Source organism: Larimichthys crocea, unplaced genomic scaffold (genome assembly GCF_000972845.2).
Source record: "Larimichthys crocea isolate SSNF unplaced genomic scaffold, L_crocea_2.0 scaffold234, whole genome shotgun sequence".
Taxonomy (NCBI): domain Eukaryota; kingdom Metazoa; phylum Chordata; class Actinopteri; family Sciaenidae; genus Larimichthys; species Larimichthys crocea.
Genome location: NW_020853101.1, coordinates 115,546 through 139,494, shown reverse-complemented (window position 1 = coordinate 139,494; position 23,949 = coordinate 115,546). Strand labels below are relative to the sequence as shown.

At 40.8% G+C, this 23,949-nt stretch overlaps 1 protein-coding gene across 2 annotated transcripts in view; it reads left to right on the top strand.

Moving 5' to 3' along the window:
* The window catches only part of plppr5b (phospholipid phosphatase related 5b), a 132,308-nt gene extending 108,586 nt beyond the window's left edge, over positions 1-23,722 (top strand). For both annotated transcript variants that reach the window (XM_019258425.2, XM_019258426.2), the window contains 3 exons: positions 6,873-7,049; positions 11,240-11,374; positions 20,564-23,722. In XM_019258425.2, the coding sequence (XP_019113970.1) occupies positions 6,873-7,049; positions 11,240-11,374; positions 20,564-20,593 (342 nt within the window). In that variant the 3' untranslated portion in view covers positions 20,594-23,722. The remainder of the gene's footprint in view (positions 1-6,872; positions 7,050-11,239; positions 11,375-20,563) is intronic.
* Positions 23,723-23,949: the final 227 nt, after the last annotated feature.

Below are 23,949 nucleotides of genomic sequence, written 5' to 3'. Positions count from 1 at the left end.
GGCCAAGCTCACTCCTCTTCCCGAACATACAGTTCCACGACTCGAACTTTGTGCTGCTGTGTTGGCAGTGGAACTTGCCGAGCTCATCTCTTCAGAGATCGACATGGAATTGGATGATACTACCTTTTACAGTGACAGCAAGGTAGTATTGGGCTACATTAATAATGACACCAGACGGTTTTATGTTTACGTCAGTAACCGAGTACAGCGGATAAGGAACTACTCTCATCCTGAGCAGTGGAAATATGTACCCACAGATGTAAATCCTGCGGATGTTGCCACACGGTCTGTCGCTGCTGCACATCTCGCAGGCACAAGCTGGCTACCTGGACCAACGTTTTTAAAACATCCTCAGCAGGCCAATCCTTGAGAAAGCACTTTGAGTTGGTAAATCCCTCTCTGGATGCAGAAATTCGCCCTCAGGTCTCTGCAATGAAGACAACCATGGTGAGCAAACAACTGGGGGCTCAACGTTTTTCCAAGTTCTCCAGCTGGAACTCACTGGTCTATGCTATTGCTCGCTTAACTCATATTGCTCACTCGTTCAAGACGAATCTGGCAATTAAAGACAGTGGCTGTAAAGGCTGGCATCATTGCCATACAGCAATCTCAGTTCAGGAACTCTTGCAGGCCAAGAGAACCATCATCCATGCTGTTCAAGAGGAGACGTATGCTCAAGAGTACGCCTGTGTAACAAAGGGGGAAAAGTTTCCTAAGGACAGTCCTCTGAAAACATTGGATCCTTTTATCGATGTTGATGGTCTTTTGAGAGTTGGAGGTCGCATCAGGGAAGCAGAACTCCAGCCAGGAGAGAAAAACCCTCTCATCATTCCAGGGAAGCATCATATAGCAACACTTTTGGTGAGATATTACCACCACAAAACGCAACACCAGGGACGATTGTTCACCGAAGGTGCCTTACGTGCTGCAGGTCTCTGGATAGTCGGCGGAAAAAGGAGAGTGAGCAGCGTTATCTATGGGTGTGTCACATGTCGTAAACTTTGTGGCACACCTCAGACACAAAAGATGGCAGATCTTCCCGCCTTGATGTGTTTGGCCCATGGACGGTGTCTTCACGTCGGACTCGAGGCGGTCTTGCTCAAAGTAAACGGTGGGCGGTGTTATTTACTTGTTTGAGCGTACGAGCCGTTCACATTGAGGTCATCGAGTCTCTAGATACATCAAGTTTCATTAACTCTCTTAGGCGTTTCCTCGCCATTAGGGGTCCAGTGAAACACATCCGTTCTGATCGAGGAACCAACTTTATCAGTGCATGCAAGGAGCTCAGGATTCCTTCCAACATCAACAATAGTTCTGTGGAAAAGTTTCTGTTGGACCAAGGCTGCACATGGACGTTCAATCCTCCCCATGCCTCTCACATGGGTGGTTCATGGGAAAGAATGATTGGTGTAGCAAGAAAGGTCTTGGACTCTATGTTCCTGCAGCTTGGGACGTCGAAGCTGACCCACGAAGCTCTCTCCACCCTGATGGCGGAAGTGACCGCTATCATAAATGCCAGACCTCTTGTACCTGTGTCCACTGATCCAGATGATCCTCTCATACTTACACCGGCAACTCTCCTTACTCAGAAAGTCAGCCTCCCTTCTGCACCAGTTTGTGACCAGGTTAAAGACCTCCATAAAAATCAGTGGCGCCAAGTCCAACATCTGGCTCAAACTTTTTGGAATAAATGGAAGAAGCAATATCTTTCGTCACTTCAGCCACGAAGGAAGTGGCAGTTTTCCCAGCCTGACATTCAGCGTGGAAGCATCGTGCTTCTCAAGGACGACCAACTAAAGAGGAATGAATGGCCACTGGGACTTATCACTCAAGTTTTCCCTAGCAAGGACAGCAGAGTACGCAAGGTGGAGATCAAAGCCTCCAGGAAAGATGGGATTAAAATGTTATTGCGGCCTATCACCGAGATAGTCCTGCTCTTAGCTCCTGAGATTAAGCCATAGAAATACCATGGACTGGTAGTAGTGGCGGTCTAATCCCGCCAGGCGGGGAGTGTTCTGGTACTATAGGTTTGTTCGATAGTTCTAGGAGTAGGTTCATAATACTGCCACTAGTGGGCAGTGGTCTCCTTCTAGAGACTCAGGAGGTAGCGTTAGGAAGCCATGTGTTTAGATCTGCAGGAGGCAACACGGAGAACAGCGCTGCATGCTATCTGTTAACATGAGCAAATGATTGTTTACATCCTATGCTATATGGAGCATCGTCGGTATGTATTATCGTTGTATATCTTTATGTTATGTATCTTTGTATCTTTATGAGTTCATTATTTGTCACTACAAAGGTTGTGTGCGAAGTTTGAGGAGAAATGCTGATTCTCAGTTAATTTCCATGAGGTAAAATGGCTATCAAGCTAGTCGCTACTGATTTCATTTAACATGTGCTATGTGTATAGTCAGTAGTCAGAAGTTCATACTATAATAAAAGATTGATAACATGTTAAAAATAAGAAAGTTATGGTTAATTAGAGTAATAGTTTAAAAACAATAAATATACAGTACAGATGTAAACATGAGTGAGTTAAAAAGAGTTTAAAAGTGAGTGATTTAATTCATGATAAAATACGTTTACAGCGTATGTACAAGAGGTGTACAGTAGCAACTTATCTGAATATGCTATGTTTGTGTGTTCTCAGTTTCACCCTTTTTCAAGTCAATAAACCTGTGGATAAACTGATGACCGTCTTCAGAGTTTTGATGAGAAGAAGGCGTTTAACGTAATGCCAAGAATATTCAGCAATAATATTGAGGGTGGCACAGGACATTTAAGCTAACATATTCCCTCCTGCAGCCAGGTTTCAGAAACACACACATCCTTGTAGAATGCTCTCTCAAACCACTCAGCCATGTAGCTGTCCCCCGTGCGAGTAGAAAAACAGGATATTTCTGTCCCGAATAACCAAATGAGATGAAGAATAAATGAACTGCAGAGAGAGAAATTGAAGCATTTGATCTGGCCTTGGAGGACATTGCACACTCTTAAGGCCAACTCACACCGAACGCGGAACGGAAGCGGAACGGCACCGCCGCGGTCACCGTAACAAATAGAATCCAGTCTAGTCAATGAGAGCACTCACACAGGGCGCGGAACAGACGCGGATCAGAAGCGTCCCAGAAGCGGCTCTCCGCGCCACGGCGCGAGCTTTCCGCAAGGTTTCTATTTCTTCCGCGAGCCGCGGCTGAACCGCGTAAATTTGAACAGAGCACTGCGCACCAGACAGGAAATCCGACACCGAATCAACGTAATAAACTTCCGTCCCCTTTCAAAATAAAACACAATACTCAGTTCATGTAGCTTTTTACAACTTCACATCAACGTTACGTCACGACCGGTGACACCAGGTGATCAAAGATCGATCAAAGGGTCTCAACGAGAGACTAATTGTTGAAGTGGAACAACACACAATCATTTATGACACAACAGCTGCTTTTTATAATCTCCTCCACGTCGGAGAAGCAAAGTCAGCTGTTTGTTGTTGTTGTTTTCTTTATACACTGTTTATCGCGGGGTCTCGGGTATGTCCAGGATTCTCGCGTGATCTCGCGTGAATACGGCCGGCTCGCTCCGCTGCCGTTCCGCGGCTGATCCGCGTCCGGTGTGAGTTGACACCGGGCAAAGTACCGTTCCGCGTTCGGTGTGAGTCCCGTGTTATGAAAAATACAATTAGACCCTCAGAGACTGTCTGCTGCCTCAACACAACAGATTAGTGTTAAGAAGCAAACATAGACATGCTTCCCCTGCTCTATATGTGTCTCTCTCTCTCTCTCTGCTCCACCTTTCTCCATCTTCTCCAAGTTTGATATCATAACTCTAAATGAGGCCAGCTTGGATAATAAAGTATCACATGGTTCTTGTAGCTGCTAAAACACATTATCTGCTTGTGCTAAATGCACTTCCATTAGTCTTTCTTACTGAAGCAGTTTGATGAGTGAAAGTGTATGTGGTGAGAAATCAGCTGACTCAGACACAAAATACACTTATTCATAAGAAATGACTTCAGCTTCAGTTCAGGTCTGATCAAAGGTCCTCAGAGGTTAGAACGTTAGAAGATTTCATATTAATACATACTGATGCAAAAATAGCCGAAACAAGAAAAAAAAAAAAGAGCCATATAAACTGTCAAATACAAGTCCTCTTCACATTCTGAACAGGTCTCCTGTTGTTGAGGGTGTGACAGACTGGTCAGGACCACTTCAAGTTTTATTTGTTATTCTCACCATAAATATAATAAACTTATATATCTGTATGAAATATTGAGATCAGCATGTAGAAAACAACAACAACTGAGTGTGCATATGGCAGAAAGAATAAAAACAAGAATGTAAGCAGATGTCCAGACGTTGAAAAGCACATGTTTGAATAATAACATTAGCAATGGCTCAGTTCTATTTCTGTGTTCACTAAGCCATGACAGTGTCATAGCGAGCCAGCAGGAAGAATACATATATTTATATAAACATGGTATACAGTGTTTTTTTTAATTTTATTTCATGTTTAATTCTGCCAGCAAGTGTAGTCCCTGATCCAGCTGTGCAGCCTGTCAGCCCGTTTGGGAAACACTGATACAATGGGCAGGACGTTAAAACTCATAGTTAATATGCTTATTTATTCCATTTCAAAGTGTTTGATGGTCAGCAATGGCAGCAACAAAAGTGATTTGGGCTAAAAATCTAATATACACTATACTTTGAATATTTTTAGCTTCAGACAGCCACTTGATGGGAAACAGAAACAATAATAATGAGGTGATATTACAGTGCAATATAACCTCAGAGATTAGTGAGCAGGCTTTATGATAATGATGTATTATTTAATGCAGTTCATCTGAAAACCCAGATGGTCAGGAGAGGAGAGGAGAGGAGAGGAGAGGAGAGGAGGAGGATGCTGCAGGCTCTATTTCTCCTCTTGACTCTCTGCTACATTTATTTTTTCTTAGTTGTAGATGGAGTCAGGATGGAGTCAGATAAAGTCAGATGGAGTCAGGATGGAGTCAGATGGATGGTGTGTGCATGCATAGATAGATTACTGATCCTTTAAAATTTGATTTCATTATTTGCTTTTTTATTATTTGAGCTTGATTCATTGTCATTAACTTCTATATGTGTGTTTATTTGTCTTGGTGACTTGGCTGCACAGTGTATGTATACTTCAGTAGTAGTGTAGTTAGCCAATTCAATATGTGTGATAGCAGAGGTGGTTTGAATTCCCTAAACCAAACCATAAAAAGATGAATAATGTTGATGTTTATAATTAAGCCTCAAGTCCTGGGTTGGGTATGGGTATGATGTAAACAAATGAAATCTGTTGTTAGTGAACATTCTGCAGATAGACTCAGTATGAACAGTTTTAATGAAGTGTTGCCTTCTTATGCTGATCACATTTCCCCTAAAATCCATTCTCTGCTGACTAACAGCAGAATCATAATATTATTCAGTTTCAAATCAGTTTTTCTTCTGTTGTGTCTTCTCGCCTCTCTCTTGCCCATCTATCCTTATATCACCTCTCTTCTCGTCTCCTCTCCTTCCTGTGCTTGTCACCTTCTTCTCTCCTCTTCTTTCTTGTCACCTTGTTTTTTTTATTATGTCTTTCTCCCTCTGGGTGTCATCATTTCCTCTACTTTCTTTTTTTCTTTTCTGTCATTCCTCCTCTCTTCTATCTATCTGTTTCCTTATTTCTTTCACACCCTTTTCTCTTTTTTCCTCCTGTAGTTCCAGTGAAAGAAGCCAGCAATTCTCTAAATACAGGGAGGAAATAGAAAAGATGCCCTGAGGAGAGACTTAACTTATCAGCTCATATTTACACACAGTCACTGCTGTCTGGTGGCATTTCACCACATTTTAATAAAACATTAGAAGCACAGGGAGAACATTTCAGAGTATTTTTAGAAGTCAAACTGAAATAATGCACATTTCCAGCAGTTTCATGTCAGGGGAACATTTTGAATGTGGAAAAGTTTTTATCCTCATAAACATCTCTGAGACATGCACTACAAGTATCGTTTCCTGACATCACATGACAGCTTCTACTTCCTGCAGTCATTTACACACTGACGCAGCTTTAATAAGCAAAACAGCCACATTTTCACATCACCTGTCAAACCAATAAGCCCATACACCATCACTCTTCAGCACTAACTTTAACATAAAATTTAACCCTTAACCTTTAACCTGTTTATAAAGCACAGATTTTGAAATCTTGTGTGTCATTAGACTGCTTAGTTGAACCACCATGTTTCTACAGTAGAAGAACAAAACACTAAACTCTGGCTCTACATACTGCACATTTTGTTTTCCCATGTTAAGCAGGAACATGTGAGGCACTGCTAGATAGCATTGAATCCTACACACTGGACCTTTAATACAGTCCAGGCTTTACATGCAGACTTATTCAAAGTGGCATTATTTGATTTTTTTAGTTACTTGGGGACAGCAGACTGGCTGAAAACACATCTGGCATATTGTCACCTTACAAAAGTAATAATGGCAAACAGTTACGCAGAGATCCAATAGAAACAGACAACATTCATACACTGTGCTTTCGTACGTTTCATTTGATATTCACTCTATTATTTAAATAACTATGACGATGAGCTACATATACCTTTAACAATCAAAAAATCAGATGAGTTCAAGTTCTTTAATGGAGGGTAAGGCTACTTGTTTTGCTGCTATTCAACAATACAAAACCTGTTTGGAACGTCTGTTAACCTAGATCTTCTTCTACTGTAGTACTGTGGGCGGAGGAGAAAGTAAAAGACAGCACTCTGAACAATCAACTTCTAATGTTTCTTAACTGGAACAAGTGATTTTCCAAAAGTTCAGGTGATCTAATTCTTGTGTCTCTCTCTTCCCTGCCAGATGTATGTGACGTGCACGGTACAGGCAAAGGGCACTCGTCTTGCCAAGCCCGTGCTGTCTCTTGGCCTCATGTGTCTGGCATTCCTCACCGGTCTGAACCGTGTGGCTGAATACCGCAACCACTGGTCAGACGTCATCGCCGGCTTTGTCATCGGCACTGCCATCGCCACTTTCCTGGTGAGATTCACACCCACAAAGGTCACACGTAGTGCTTTATGTTTGTGTAGGACAGCTGTATGTTGTGTGATAATGACTTACATGATGGTGCTGTAGTTCACTTGAAAGTACTACAGCACACTTAGAGACACAGGTCATGTCAATTCTCAGTTGATGTACAAGAAAATGGTCCAAGAACATGGTTGTTGTAAGTTGTTAATAACGTATCAAATTACCGTCTATATTCTGGACTATAAGCCGCTACTTTTTTCCTATCCAGGAAGGAAATAGAGCTGCTGCACGTAAGCTTGGCGTTAATGAATCCATGGTGAGCACTTTATGTTCGGAAACAATCAGTTCAGGTATATAAATAAACATTTACGGTACAAAATCTTTCTGTGTATCTGGTAAATATCTAATTTCTCAACCTGGATATCGGCGGCTTATAGTCCAGTGCATCTTATGTAATTTTAGATTTTTTCTAAAAACTAAAAAGTGAGTGCGGCTTATATTCAAGTGTGCTTCATATTCTATATGCTTGAATGCTTGTCATGCTCACCATCTTAATTTAGCATGCTAGTGTTTGCTAATTAGCACTGAACACAGTACAGCTGAGGATGACGAGCATCTCAGTGCTTTTGCAGGTATTATGGTACTACAGCATTTTACTGCAGGGGCTTGGCTTTGATTCCAGCCTGTGGCTTTTCATTGCCGCCTCTCTCTCGCCCCTTGTTTTCCTATCTATCAAACAAAGACATAAATGAGAAAAAAAAAAGATCTTGTTATGAAAGTAATCAGTGAATAAAAACAGTATTTCTGGAAGCAGTGGGGTGGTGAGTGTGAAATGACTCTGTTGTTGTACTGAAGAATACTAATTAGCTCTGTAGAAATGACCTTATACTGCATATTTTAACTGCATGCTAAATATCAACTATTACAGTGCAGCTAAAAGCATCCTGCAGTGTCTCGGAGTACAGCTGCACTGTTCTATGATGGACACATGAAATGTCAGTGGTTACATGTTGCATGCACATGCTTTTTAGGTAGCCCGTGTTCTTTCATGAAATACACAGAGATAATGAGTGGCCTCCAGATATAGCATGTTTCCTAGCAGCAGCTCTCCCCTTTTTTCCCCCTTTCACATGCTCTTTCTTCCTCTTGTGTTTGACACAAAAAGGCCGGCACATTCTTTGCTTGGGGAGACAGAGGCTCTGTGATGAGGCCTCTTCACACTGAGCTCCATTAACATTGGCCTGGTTAAAAAACTATAGTGCCATTAGTGATGGACGGAGTGAGATCTGTCGTCTTTGTTTTTCAGTACCAAAAAAAACTGACCTCTTCCTCTCCTTCACTCCTTCACTTGCCTCCTTTCTCCCTGTTTCCTCTCCTTGTCTCATCTAATCTTTTTGTCTTCTAATCTCCTCTCCTAATCACAGAGAACAGTGAATTAAAGAGCAAAGACTGTTCCACTCATGGCTTTGCAGGAATGCTATTTTATATGTGCAAATGATCTCCACCAGAGACAGCTGATGCATTGGGAGCAATAAAGCTTTTAACGGACTTGCAGATGGCTTGTGGTGCATAACAATGTGGTTTTAGCGTTTGGAAATTAAACTCATAAACAGACCTTTCTAATAGTGAAAAAAAAAGTGAAAAAAAAAACGAAGACAGAAACACATTGCTGCTACCTGGATCTTTATAATTGAGTGTGCCTAAAAAAAGGTATCAAAACGTGTGTCTCAGCCGGCAATCGACTGCTGACTTTTCTAAGCATTTCGCGGTTTGCTGAAAAATCGGCAAAAACCACGGCAAAAAATTAATGGGTGTGTATTGGTAGAATGTTCGTGTGCAACAGTTGGTGACATCATCGCTAGAGTGGAGAGGGGGAGAAAAAATTGTCAAAAAATGAATTTGTAAACTGCACTCGAGGCTACAAATTTCACTCTATAGAAATAATTTATACATAGAAACGTAGAGAAATTTGTGGTGATCGCAGTGATAACACTGCTGAAGCTGTCACACTTATGGTTTTGGCGTGGGAGATGCACCAGAAAAACACCCATCCGCAGCCTCATAGACTGCCATGTTAAAAAGACAGGAACATTTCTGGAGGAAAGCAGAAGTAACGTTTCTTTGAATCACTCTAAAGGGCACATTTCTTCATTTAACTGACACCAAATACCTATGTAGACATTCAGGAAGGGCTCAAGATGCTAAAAGTGAAGCCGGTCAATGATTGGAAATACGGTTTGGCCAGAAATCCTTCCTGTTCGAGGGGTACTTTCAGCGTTTTTTCTCTCTCTCTCAGCGGTGGCAAATGTCACAGGAGCAGCTGCGGTTGATTGCTCTGCTCTGATTGGTGGGCTTCACCTGGCCCCTCTCACAGACACACACACACACACACACACACACACACACACACACACACACACACACACACACACACAGACAAGACAAAAGTCTTTCAAATTAAGAGTCCCTTCAAAATAAGAGCCCATTAAAAAGGCAATGATGACACAGCTTGTTGTATTAATACTGAATTTGCTGAGTAGTGTCAATAATAATGTATGGGGGCGACGGGGCCGGAGTCAGGCACACTCAAAATTTCTTTAGAAATTTGACTGAAACTGTTATTAGGCTTCGTTTGTCCACTTTGTTTTATTGTCTTTGTTATGGTAAAATACAATCATAATTATTAAAACCCATTAGAGCAGATGGCACCAGACAAATAGGGCAAGGTAATTGATAATATTATTATTTTGTTTTTTTTCTTTATATAGTTCTCTTAACATGCAGCTCTGCACAATTCATCTCACATCCAAAAATGCTCCCACACAGCCAAAAACAATATCCACCCTGGAAAAAATCTTTTTGAGGTCTGATCCTCCCTGACAGTCTTGTGTTGATATGTCCACACAACCAGCATTCATTCATCAAAAGGGAAGTCTGATCATGTGACTGGGGCTGATCTGAGCTTTGATGACAGTTCAAATTTTGAGTCACAAAAAAAAAAAAAAAACTAAAATAATCCACTCAAGTTTTTATCAAGTTCAAATATTGAAAAGTTGTTTATATTGAAGTAGTCATCATCATCTTCATCATGATCTTCACTGTAGTCTTTGACCTGATGAGGGCCACACTCCATCTGTCAGTCCTTGTTGTTCTGGTTCAGTTCTGGTGTCAAATGTTTCTATTTTAGTGATCAAAGTTTGTCTTTGTCATTTTGTCATTCTTCTTAATAGTTTGTTCTTAAATAAGATGTGAGTGTTTAACAGGCACTTCATTAGAAGCCTACAAAACGTACACCTATAACAACACGTGATTTTACACTTTCCTTATCCGATCTGTACTGTATATGAATGCCACACCTCATGAATTAGTAGTGATCTGACCCTTTATATTGATGAATGAAAAAAACATCCAGTAACACTTTACATTCAGTGTGTGAGCTCAGAGAAATGAGAGTTGTGACTTAACATCCTGACATTGAACGTGTTATGGATTATAAAAAAAAGCAGCACAAATCGTTTTCTGATCACGTTCAATTATGAAACCTATGTGAGGATTTACCGTTAGCGCCACTTAACAATGATGCAGCCTGTGAAACGAGACAAAACACTCTTCATCCTTTATTATAACGACATTTTAAACGCACTGCTGCTCTCTGAATGACAAACAGACATTACTTAAAGTAGCTATAACAATGCATCAAATGACAATGTGAAAATAATGTGACAACGTTTCGTAGTGATGACCTGACACTGCGTTGCAGCGCTGCACTGTGAGTTTTAGCTCATTCTTTTTGTTTTCTGGCCTCTTTGGATCACAGCAAGCAGTTAAAAGCTTTCAGAAGTCAGGTTCAAAGTTCCCAGCCTGCACTGCTCCGTAGGCTATAACGGCCTGCACAGGACTCAGCTCTCAGAGCTTCTGTATCTCTTCTCTGCTCAGCCAACTTGAAATTGGTTATTTCATTTCAAGCTACATCTTGCTCCTTATTAGAGGAGCTCATGCAACACCAACATCCATCATAGCTACAGCACCCCCAGGAAAAAGTCAATACACACATATGTGACCTACATACTTGGGTTAGTCTATTAATCCAACCAATCACTCAGGAATCTCTATCAGCCACTGAAATTCACTTACACACACATATGTGTCCTCTGCTGGAAGACCAGTGTGTATCGAACATATGTGTGTGTTTGTTGTAGGTGGTGTGCGTGGTCCATAACTTCAAAGGCAAGTTACTGCTGGGCGAGGAGTCACCAGCAGAGCAGCGGCCTAACACAGCCATGCTGAACATGGGCCGGATGGAGAGTCCTCTGGAGAAGTATATCGCTTCACAGGTCAGTGCAGCACAACACACACACCTGCACTCAGAGCACACACCTTTCCATGCCATGAATAAAGTCTAGGTATGTACAGTACTGTATGTCTGCATGAAGTAAATCATACTTAAACCAGCTTTAGACCAAAATGGTTCTTTAAACACCCATAAGGTTACTATTGTTGTTTTACCATAGGCAGCTTCCATCTTCAGTGATCTAAATGGACACTTGAGCCAATATTTTTAGACAAAGTTAATCCTGCATTCTCATGGATTCAGGCAGAACCTGACAGCTCATTTGGACGAGAGCAAGATAGTAAAATGAACCAGTAATGATAAGCTGCATTGCTTCTTTGACATCCTCCATGACATAATTTACCGCCATGACATAATTAACCGCTCCTCAAACACTACCACAGGCAGACACAGTGTGTTCAGGTTAGGGCAAAATAACCCCAAACCCCATCTAACACGTGAATGATGTCACACTGAATACAGTAAAAACAAAAAGGAAGTGGACTGATGACACAGCAGACATTTTGACATTCCAGTTAGCCAAAAATATCTAAAACATCCAAACTGTGTCCATGATGAGATAGTTAGATAGGATAAGATCATTTGTTTGGGAAGAGGTGTAATGCTGCCCTGATGCTCGTCATAACAGGTGGTCTTATTATTGTTATACAATATATTATTATACATTATTCTACACCTGAGCTATTGACTTATGAGGACCTAACAGGTCAGACAGAGGATGTGCAGCCCTGAGCTTTGGTAAGAAAAACAATGAATAAAAATAATACAGGCAATGATTATTAGACATACAAACCATATTTGGCAATCAGTCAGTAGGATATGAGCCTATTTAGCAGAAATTCCGGACATTTGATGATTTGCAGAACACCTTTAAAAGTTACATTACATGACAGGTGTCAGCAGAAAATGACACACTCAGCTGCTAAGCACTATGCATTGTGGGTGGTTTCACCTGCTGAGATGTCATGTTGAGAAGATGTCCATGGTGGTCTGACTCTGGTTTATCAGACTGTACATAAAGATCATGTGTGGATAAAATGTTTCTTTGCTCTCACTCCATCACTGACCACAGTGCACAGTTCTTCTTCTGTTCTGACACAATACCAGCATCAGTAGCAGTGTCTACATTTTAATGACACACCTACACACACACACACACACTGCTGCTGCTGCAGGAGACGGATGATGAAGGCGAAGAGAGTTGGTGCATTTACATCAAGGAGCGCCTCCAGGCCTTCCTGCACTGGCTGCTGGAATGGATCCAATGTCTCAGGAAAAAAAGGCAACAAACTATGAAGTGGTTTAAAGTCAGAGCTGTGCCAAATCTCTGGACAACATATCTGCTCTACCTTTCCTTTTATATCAGATACAACTGGCTGCTCCCGCCTCATTAAGGCCACAGAAATTTCACATTCAACAATATGCTTGCGGATTTTAGATCATATTATGATAGAGAGATTACTGCAGTTAGGAGTAATAGTAGTAACATCATCAGATGGACTGAGTGTGTATGAGTAGATGAGTTTATTGGTTGGTTTAGGTTAAGTTTTCTCCAGCTGAACACTGAAGGAATCATCTTTGACTTTGACTAAGACTGCTGACAGCACCCAGCAACAATGAGGATCGATGGAGGATATTAAAGTGGTAGACAACTCCAAATATTTAGGAACAACAATCACAGAGATGCTCCATTCAGGAACAGGTTTTTACTTCATGTATAAACTGAGACAGTGTAAAGTGGACAGACACATGGACCCTCTGCCATCGCTCCTATGTGGAGAGCAGTTTAACTGTTTGATGGCCTGATATTTTTCATTGTCATGAATAATTAAGACAAGCTCTAATATGTCCAGTCAGAGGGTGAGGAAAGGGATATTTAGTGTATCTGGGTTGCTACCTTCAGGCAGACGGTGTAGGGTGTCATCCCTCCAAACCAACCAGCTCATAGACGATAAGTGTCTGCTAGTTTGGCACAAACTGTGAAATAAAACTAAGTGAACCTCTGTGGGGGACGATGCTGTACCTTAGAACATGTAGAGCACAGTAATGGTGTGTGGTTAACAGGTCTATAATAATGGTGAGATGTTCTATTGTTCATGTCTGCTGTCATCTCATCAGTAGTATCGTACTATAGTTCAGTTACTGTGCGGAGACAAAATATGTGTTAAACTTTGACTAAACTAGCAGAAATTAAACTCTATAAAAAACGCTATATTGACAGTGACCTTGAGAGTATGAGACGTTTGTCATATTTTAGATTCAAGGTTGTGTTTGTTTTTTTGTTACATGACAGTCATCTGTCTTTCTTCCCTGTCTCTCCATCTTCTACATCACATTATGATTTTACACTATCATGTTAGCCCACCAGACTTTGTTCACTGTAATTAATTTTGCTGATAGACTGATAGGCATCAAAGCACTCAGGTTTAAAGTTTAAGGTAAACTCATTGATTATTCTATGATACCAATAAAGATACTGACAGAGTAGAGAAGCTGGTAGTTTTGGTATTGAATGTGTGTGTTTCTCTGAGGTCACATGATTGGAATATTCACTTTCTGCATATGAAGAAACAACAAGCAGTGGAACTTAATATAGTAGATGAGCCTTGTGTCAGTATATTTCTACATGTTGGTCTGATGTATTGGACAGCTCCTTGGTCAGATAAAGAGAATAACCATTCCTTTCTTTTGTTTTAATCTTTTGTGCATCATTCAGTTATGATACCATCGTAGTCACTGAGTTAATTGGTGAGATGTGGGAACATGCTGACATCGCTAAAAAGAAGTCGAAAAGAAGTGAGATGATCAGACAGATTGAGACAGACAGAGTGAAACGTGTCTGAAGGAGACGAGCAAGGTGACACTTTATGACAACATCCATCATAGTTTACAGAGCCAACCTGCTTAAACTCTGACCCGCCGTACTTTTACATTCTCCACTCAACCTTTATTTGTAAAGAGTATAACCATAAAGATAGACTTAATAAACTATGAATAAAAGACACAAAGACAGAAGGACACAATTTACATAAATTGGACATGGATTCATGGATTCATATTCACACTGGTATAAAGTATAGTAAAGATCCGTATAACAGCAAAAATATCACACAATATATTACACATGATTTAGTGAAGTCCCCAAATAAGTACTCATTTAATATAGAAAGAACATTCTAACATTCATAAAAAAAAAAAATCTTTAACAGCTTTGCTTACATCTGGACTATGATAATGGGGAATTTTACATTCTACTGTTCAGTTTATCAGAAAATGATAAATTTAAACTTTGAAAAACCTCACTGAAGCATTAGTGGCACACTGGCAGTCCTACATTCAATGCTTCTTTTTTCACCCTTTTTTCTATTGATTATATTCTTATATATGAAATAAAAGACAAAGCAAAGAAATTTAAAAAATGATAATTTTGCAGGCACATGAATTGTCACTGATGGAAAATAAATTTCTTTGACTCAGATAGTCCTGACATCAAGCGAGTAGCGAATTTGCTTTACTGCAGAGATGTCAACTAGATAATACATCATTCTTTGGCTTTTATAAAAACAGCTGGTCACAGTGTGCAGGAGCTGAGAGAGGGTCAGTGTGCCCTGATGATGGAGCCTGAAGCCTTCACCTGTGTCATGCATGTATGACATGGCAGTGATATCAGCACAGTTCATTACAGACACACACTAACATGTCTGCAGTCTGTACCAAAGGAAAAGCATTGGTTTGTTTCTGCGCATTCAGTCATCCCGTTGGACCTACGGTACTTTAGTGATGTCATCGTGTTCCCAGATTACAGAGAACAGACAGAAAAAAAGAAAAGTCAAGGTATAATTAAGTGTAATTCACATGAGCAAATGTATCTGTGTATATTGGTCCAACACTGGTCTTTTTGCCCACTGGCTACCCATCTGTTTGGCTGGCAGCCATCTTGGTCCACAATGACCAAACCAGTTTCTGTCCTCTGAAGCCAGAGAGAGGATGAGTCAGCCACATGTAACGCTGTCCAGAGTATTTGGCATATCTGTGCTTGAAGTGCTTACCCTCCTTTCTCTTTGAATCTGAGTGAAATCTCTCTTTTCAGAATATCAGATAAAACCGCAGCATGTTTGTGTTGACTCCAGCCTGCTGTGTTTTCTCTCAGCTTCCTCTTACATGATACACATTTAGCGGCGAACCATTGAACATACACAGCTCCTATCTGATGATTCAATTCACAACTTCCTGCTGAGAGAGCCTGCGCTCAGTTGTCTGACAAAGAGCAGAGAATCTCACCTCGACTACGACAGGCTTAGCGGAAAATTGCCTGCTCTAAAAATAGCCCAGCCTAAAGATGCCTGGAAGCTAAACAAGCCACAGTGAGCAAAATGCCAGGGCAGAAAGGAACCTTTGAGGAGCAAAAAAATTCAATCTAATGCGTTGTTTTTAGTTATTTCCTCTTCTTTGGTGAGGTGGAATGTTATCTTTGAACACATGCTGAACCTGGCTGGATACCCATACATTCATCACAAAGTATGATTCCCCTAAAAGATAAATTAATGAAACAATTCATTATTTGATCAGACGCTTGCACCAAATCTGTTTGTAGGAAACTGAACAGATGAGGCTTCAATTAAACACACAGGAGGGAAACACACTTTGTTGTTTTGGAGGTTGAATTATCGCTTGTCTTATCACACAACAGGACAAAAGTGCCACCTGCGGGACACATTTTCTCCAATATAAATGCTCTTTATTTGAATGAAACTCTAAAGGATGAAAATGGAGACAAGTCATTGGCTCGAATGGGATAATGTTAACAGCCATCAACCACTGTATACTGAGACATCAGTGGCTTTAAGAATAATTATAGAGGGTCAGTTATTTTTATTTCCCCCTGGACGCTGTGTGACACCTCATGGTTGTGTCACATCTATGTCATATTTCAATAGTACAGATTCAGATCAGTGTGGTATGTCATTTGTGTTCCACTCGTGTTATATGCCACTGTTGACTGTCATAGTGTATGCCATAGTGTCATGTGTTCATTGTTAGTCGTACACTACTTTGACTAGTGTATGTTGCTGCTGCTGCTTTTATTTGTTAATTCATTTTTTATACAAAATTACAAGACATTAAAGGGCTGTTAAAAGTACATATAAGAAACTACTGTAGCCATGAAAAATGGGAAAGGACCTACTTAGATCAATTCTGGGTTACTGTAGTTCAACATGGCAGACTCCAGGGAAGCGTCTGTAGATAATAAAGTCTCATTCTAAGATAACAAAAACATATTATTATAATTATATGCTAATTACAACAGTTATGAATATTCTATTTCTGCCATATTCTGTAAATCTTAAGCTGCACACATGATTTGCTCACTGTGAGGTCAGGTGCATAGTGTTTGCAGAGGCAGTATGGTCAGCAAAAATACATTGTTCAACAAAAACAAATCAGAATTTAATATAACGTGTTGGTATTCACTGTTGCTAAGCTAACCTTACCATAACTGTGGTTGTGATACAAAGCATAAGCCCCAGTGTACGGCCTAGATAACAGTATGTATTGGGTTTAGCAAGCTAAGTTTGTGAACCAGATGCCCGTTCACTAGGGATGTAAGGATACACTCAACTCACGACTCGATTTGAGTCACGATTTTTTGTTCACGATACGATTTTTTTTTACGATTTTTTTTTTTTTATCAAAATGAGCTACAGACAAATTATGACCAAATAAAATTATCTTTTTATTTGTAGGAAAAAAATCTCTCTTTACAGAAACTCTCAAACAGTTTGTGTTCTTATTAGGGCTGCCAGCAAGCAGCTGATCTGACCATTACCTTTCAGCTTGAAGTATGAGCTAACTGAAAATAAAAACAATTAAGATGATAGCTCATTAACCCTTTAATGAGAGTCCACGGCCCCGGGAAACGGCGAGGTCCGGGCGCTGTAAACGCAGAGCCGGTCGCGGCGCACCGCCTCGGACCAGCGCCGGCGAGAGGTCCCACGAGGGGATCCTCCTGCACGGTGCGGCCGTCCCTGACCCGAGTTTAATCCCCCGTGCAGACTGCGCGGAAGTTGCATGAAGTTGCGGTGATTGGTTAAAATTGCAACACCGCCCTGAATTCACGGGGATTCACTGAAGTTGCGTTGAAGTTGCAAATTGCAACATTGTGAATTCCTGGAGGGTCTGTGTTATGGGATCATTTACGGTACAGTCAGGCCTGACGCCGATTACCACTACTGCGCATGTGTGTAGAGGTGTGTGTGTGTGTGTGTGTGACACAGAAAGGCAGACGCGGCAGCGGAAGCTGCAGCCACAACGTAACCTATTTCTAATTTTAAAAAAAAGACGAAAAAGAACATATCCTACTTCTCTCGCATTCGCCAAGAATCGCGATTCCTTTTTTCTGTCAACCGATGCGAGTCGTCACGCATTTGTACCGATTTTAATCGCGGCACGATGCATCGTTACATCCCTACCGTTTACAAAGCTGATAGTTGACCCATCTGACTAATTTGAACTTGCCAGCACAGAGCGGTTTTACTGCTGATCATGTGTCAGCCTTTACACACTGGACCTTTAAATCTAGGGTAGGTAGTGTTACCCCAAAACCCCACCAGACACGTCTCTGTCATGTCGCGGATCCGATGCTGCTTGGTCCATCCGTCCACCCGGGGCGTTTCAGAAGCGTTTAGGCTGCCAGACTTTGTTCACTTGCTCAGATTTGGTCATTTTTGTGGTTTATGTTCTTCTAAACATGCTTCTACATGTGTAAATATGCTACGTAGTTCATTTGTTTCTCTTTTGTCTGTTTTTACGACTAGCAGTTTCTTTCTCGGATTCTCTGTGCTGTTTCTGTGTCTGACTTCCTGTCAGCCTGAGGTGCTCTGTGGAAATTGCGGTGTCCATCAAAAATAGAACACTTCTGAACTGATCCGCGGTGGAGCCGGTGGGGTTTAAAACATTGACTAGAACGACCATGTACCACTGTACATGCAACGCTCAGCATCCACGCCCGGTGGAATTTGGGGGTTAGAAAACTAGCCCAAGACAGCTACTGAAGTATCCAACTGAAATAATCCACACTCATTTCAGGCCCTTTAACAAAGCCACTTCCCCAAAACAAATATGTATTATTTAAGCACAGAGTGTCATTGTAAGTACGTGGCAGCCCATCACTCCATCTCTCCATATTTGCAAGTCTATACACCCTGTGTGTGTTTGTGAGAAACAAAGAGGCATCCTCTTGGTATATGACAGTGGGAGGTGGCATCTGTCAGTGGAACATGTGAAAGTGAACATAGTGACATATCATTTATGACAGTGATGTGTGTTGAGTAGGGATGTAACGATGCATCGTGACACGATTAAAAATTGGTGAGCGAAAACTGCACATCACACCAGTTAACAGCAGTTTACTGTGAGATTGTTCCTAAAGAAAAGAGATATTAGTGATGTGTTTTGTTGTTTAAGATGTAAGTTGCACTTTTTATAAGAGAACACAAACTGTTTGAGAGTTTCTGTAAAGAAAGATTTTTTTTTCTGTAAAGAAATATTTTTTTTTCTGTAAGGAAAGATTTTTTTCCTACAAATAAAAAGTATAATAAATATAATAATTTAGTTTGGTCATAATTTGTCTGTAGCTCATTTTGATTTTAAAATCGTGAAAAAATTGTATCGTGAAAAAAAATCGTGGCTCGAATCGAGTCGTGAGTTGAGTGTATCGTTACATCCCTAGTGACAGTGACATACCATTCTGAGCCAATTAAAACAACAATGTGAGTCCTCCAATCAGCCACTTTCCCACCTCCCCATCACTCCAAAAATAGACCTGCTGTGTAGATAGTGTGCTGGAAAAAGACACAGAAACACACTCATGTCTCTTGTCTTTTAAATGATGTGACCCATGTCTCACAGTGCTGTGGTCAGTTTGTGTAACAGTACAATTAACTGTTGTTAAGTGCTGTGACCCTTGCTGCCAGTTATTAAATCTATAATTGCAGGTTGGTGTGCCAAGAATTGAGTTGCTCTGCAGACAGACCCAAGTTCACACAAACCCAATGTGTTTAGTGTGGTACTGTACAAAAGCCTGCCACCATTCATTCTATTCCTAGCTGATATGATGTATGATCTCAGTGCCTACCTCCAAAATGACCCATGAATGACCAGCCGGTTGGAGAATGATCCAATTCATGGTGAATCCAGCATTGACCGTGGGGAGGAGAGAGATGTTTGGCTCAGAAGGTAGAGCGGGTTATCTTGTAACCAGAGGATCACTGATTTGATTCCCAGCTCCTCCAGTCCAGTTGAAGTGTCCTGGAGCAGGATACTGAACCCCAGACAGCTTCCAAAAGTGCTTTGAGTGGTGGATAGATCCAGAAGTCCATTTACCATGTGGACTGTGTTCAGCCATACATGCTGCACACCCAACCATCCACCACTGCTCCCTGTGAGAAGAGCACACTCTAAAAAAACTAGATCAGAAAACTAAATCGTCTACTGTCCATGAACAAACATCTCGTGCTTCTCCCTCTTACTGGTACTCTTTTAAATGCTGTGGAGGTCTCTTTCTATTGCATGTACTGTATGTTTAGACCATCAGTACAAAGATTGCAGTGCTGTTATGTTTTTTTTTTTTAAAGCTATAAAGGTAGCTTAAAGGAAAATGAATAAATCAGGCTATTGTTCTAACTTGTCACTCACCACCTCCATTGTAGAGATTTCAGGAATAAAGGACTCAAAGTGCAACAATGTATTTTGGCTCAAACTGCAAACACCTCCAACAGCTTTCCAAATGAACTTTACATTAATCATTTTAAACACTGGAGTCTGATTCAAAGTAACCACAGAAAGAAGTCACCTGACTGTGTAGGAAGTCTGGTTCAACTTGTGCTAGTCATGTCCCTAAATCTCTACAACAGGTGGTGAGTGCAGTGTTGGCATGACACCTAGAGTCATAATGGCCACATTTATGGGAAACACACAGGGTCGAAATATACGTTAATTGTTCTGCTGTGAAAACCTGCTTCAGTTCTTGGAGGCTTTTTTTGTCTCTAATAAAAAGAACCAGCAACCAGGTTAGAACCACTTTTGAGCAATTTGTCCAAATAAAAGTGTTTTTTGATAAACCATCCTTTCCATCTTCCTGATTTTGCTTCTGTGTTTTCCTTCTTCTCTGCAGAATCACATCGCCTTCGCAGAGGTCACATGACGTGGAGTCGGCCGTGTGGCAGACTCATTGGACATCCACGCTCTTCACTGTCCAATCACATTAATCGGAGCTCAGTGCTAAACCCATTCTGTGTGTCTGTGTGTGTGTGTGTGGGTCTGCGGTATGTTGTTCTATGTTGTCTGTATCAGGCTCCTGTTGTCATTTGCAGCTTCTTGTATTCAAGAAAAAAAAGTCAGTCAGTCAGTCAGTGGGACAGGTTGCTTCTGCTTTCTCCACCTATGCACTTATTCTAAATCCTTGTTCGCTTCTAAAATGAAGCTTGTTGTTAGACAAACCCCGGAGCGGACTTGTTTGCACACTGTGGGACACGAGAAGACCAAGCGAAGGGCTGGATTGCACCATCTCAAATATTTTCACATGGTTTGGTCATGTTTGTCTGTCCTGCAGGCAGTGTCCAAACAGAGAGAAGGATGAAAAACCCTCTCGCTGTGTTGCTCATGGTGTGTTGTTGCTGAGATCACATCACCTGGATATCAGAATGTGACACTGATTACTCGGCCCATATTTATCAAACGAATTAATAAAATGAAAGAAAGCTAGTTATTTAATTGCTGCCTTGAGCAAGATGTAAAACATAAGCTTCTGGTTACAAGGTGGGAAGTGGTGCACATGAATTTGTGAACTCCATTGGTACTAAAGCCTGAATTAATTTTATATGCAGTTTTTCCACACACTTTTTTTGTCTTTGGTCTGTTTTTATAGATTGTGATTATCCAAAGCAACTTAGTGCAGCAATAAGTACTGTGACAGTACTAGAGGGGGTATATTTATCATGTCCAGTTGTTGGTGGTGTTGTAGAGGAGGTCCTCTCTGAAAAGCTAGAGGTCTTCATAAGGTGTTTAAAGGTAGAGAGGGACGCCTCTGATCTGGTAGGAACTAGTACATTCCATTCCGAGAAGAGTCTGGACTGCGCTGAGCAAACAGGGCAGAGCCAGGCGTTGTTCATTGGAGGAACGCAACTCAATGTTTGTGAGGTAACATATTCCTTAAGGCTGTGCAGGCTGGCCCATCAGGAGGGTGTTATAGTAATCTAGTCCTCTGTCAGGAGTTAGATGGCAGCAGAATTTCCTCCCTGTGTATCAGAATCAGAATCAATGGTATTGGCCAGGTATGAGTAACATACAAGGAAACTTCACATTGCTTTCACTGTAATACACAGATATCAAGTTAAATAATGGAGCGATGGTGCAGAGTGCAAATAATGCTGAAATAAATCTGATTTATGTAGCAGCTTGTTTTATGTACATGAGGTAGGTGGATATGACAATATATACAGTATAATCAGCATGAGTAGATTGTGTATGAGTGATGATGTTTACATGTTTAAAGAACAAAATCTGAATGAACATTTAGAGGTACAGTGGATGTTTGAGACACAGTGTTTGTCTGTTGTTAACTGTACATCAGATGATGATTGATACAGATTGATGGCCTGTGGAAAGAAAAGTTTGGTTCTTATTTGTTTTTATTTGGAACTATCATTTTATCTCTAATTGTTTGTAGGAAGATGTGTGTTGTTACTGACTTACTTGCTGTTTCTGTTACTTTTTTTCTCCAGGCCACATGTGAAAACACATGCACAGGATTTGTTCTCATCAGATGTTCTTTGTTTTGCTGCCTTTGGACAACAGTTAGTTGACAGGAGTGCAGCTCATCTCACGTTCTTCAGGTTTCTGAGATGTATGTTGCCCTTCCAACATTTTGAAAGAGCAATTATCGCCCAAAACTATAAACTGAGGACTTATTTGGGATGTAATTCTTGGATCTTTGATAAATATGGGCTCAAGTCATAGTAGCAAATTGGGAAAGCTGCAGCTGTCTTTATGTATCCATGTACCATTAAGTTCTTATGACATTTCTAGGAGGGTTCAGGGTGTGTGTAGAAGAGTGTATGTGTATACAGTATATATACATTCAGCCGCAACCAATGAAAACACGATACACTCTTTATTCTAACAAAACCGTCAAGGGTTTCTTAGCCGCACCAGACAATCACCCCCTCCTTTTTTATCCATCTTCCTAGATTAGTTCAGATAGTTATTTGGTAACAGTAAGAGTCCAACACTGAGAAAGCACAGTCTCTGCAGCCCATGGTCAGAAGAATGCAACTTTTTTTTTTCATGTAAAAGCTAAAATATACAAAGGCCAGTCTGACTCACAGGCCAAAACTGAGATTTGTATTGTCTGCAGTCAGATATAATGAGTTTTCTTCATGTTCTCCCATCTGATGTTTTTTGCTTTGTCAAATCAGGTTACATATTTCCTCCTTTTTTCTTAGATAAAGTATTTATTAATGATCTGTGTCTTCAGTACCAAAGAGACATGGAGACACACTGGGCTGCCTTCACACTGGGCGAGAGCAGTCTCTGTAGTTCATCTCACAATCAGGACAGGAACATCTTTGATCATCAGCTAGCAGTTTTATTGTACTTTTTTTGGTTTCTAAAATTTCTGTCATGCAACTCAGTGTGACTCATTGGTTGGCTTTGTAGTTCAGTTTATACATCGATAATGGTCCCTCATAATGAAGATAATGCAGCTTCTTTTAACATATAAATGTTTTGTATAAATAAAAAGTCAGTCATATTCCTATTATACTACTTGTCTATTAGAAGGCCTGAATCTATTAATCCAGAGAGACTTTTTCAACTTCACACACACTGTTCGGCTTGAAATGGAACGTTCCAGCATTTTCGGAAATCTTGTTAAGTTTGTTCCTTCCCCAGATTGAAGTTTTATCTCTGTGTGTGCAGTCCTGAAATTGGTTTAGGATGTATTAAGCCTATCTTATTACAAAGACTGGATGCAGTGGGACTGAAGCTCAGTGTGGCGGCTCTGGCCATCACCATCTTTGGCAGTCCTCTGACTCCTGACTAATCCAAAAATGGGTAGAGAGGTGGACCGTGGGTGTAGCTGAGACAGGCTAAATGAAGCCTGGTTGCTCAAAGAAGCCGCCTGTGACGTCACCCACCTGTCAATCAAAGTGTCCACACTCTCAATTCTGCATAATTTAAAGCCTTAATATCATCTGAACAGGTGAGTTGTATATAAATCCACCCTCGGTACAGTTGTCATGAACGGGGAAATTAGCTACAGAGACCAAAACTGTTTTTTGTACCAGGCTGGAAACAAATCATATCAAATCAAATCAATTTTATTTGTATAGCCCAAAGTCACAAAGTACATTTGCCTCAGAGGGCTTTACAATCTGTACAGGGAGTGACACCCTCTGTCCTTAGACCCTCGGTTCGAGTGAGGAAACATGTTTATTTCTGCTGTGAAGTTGAACATTTGAACATGGGGACTGACTCACGTGACCACTTGAGGAAGTGCAG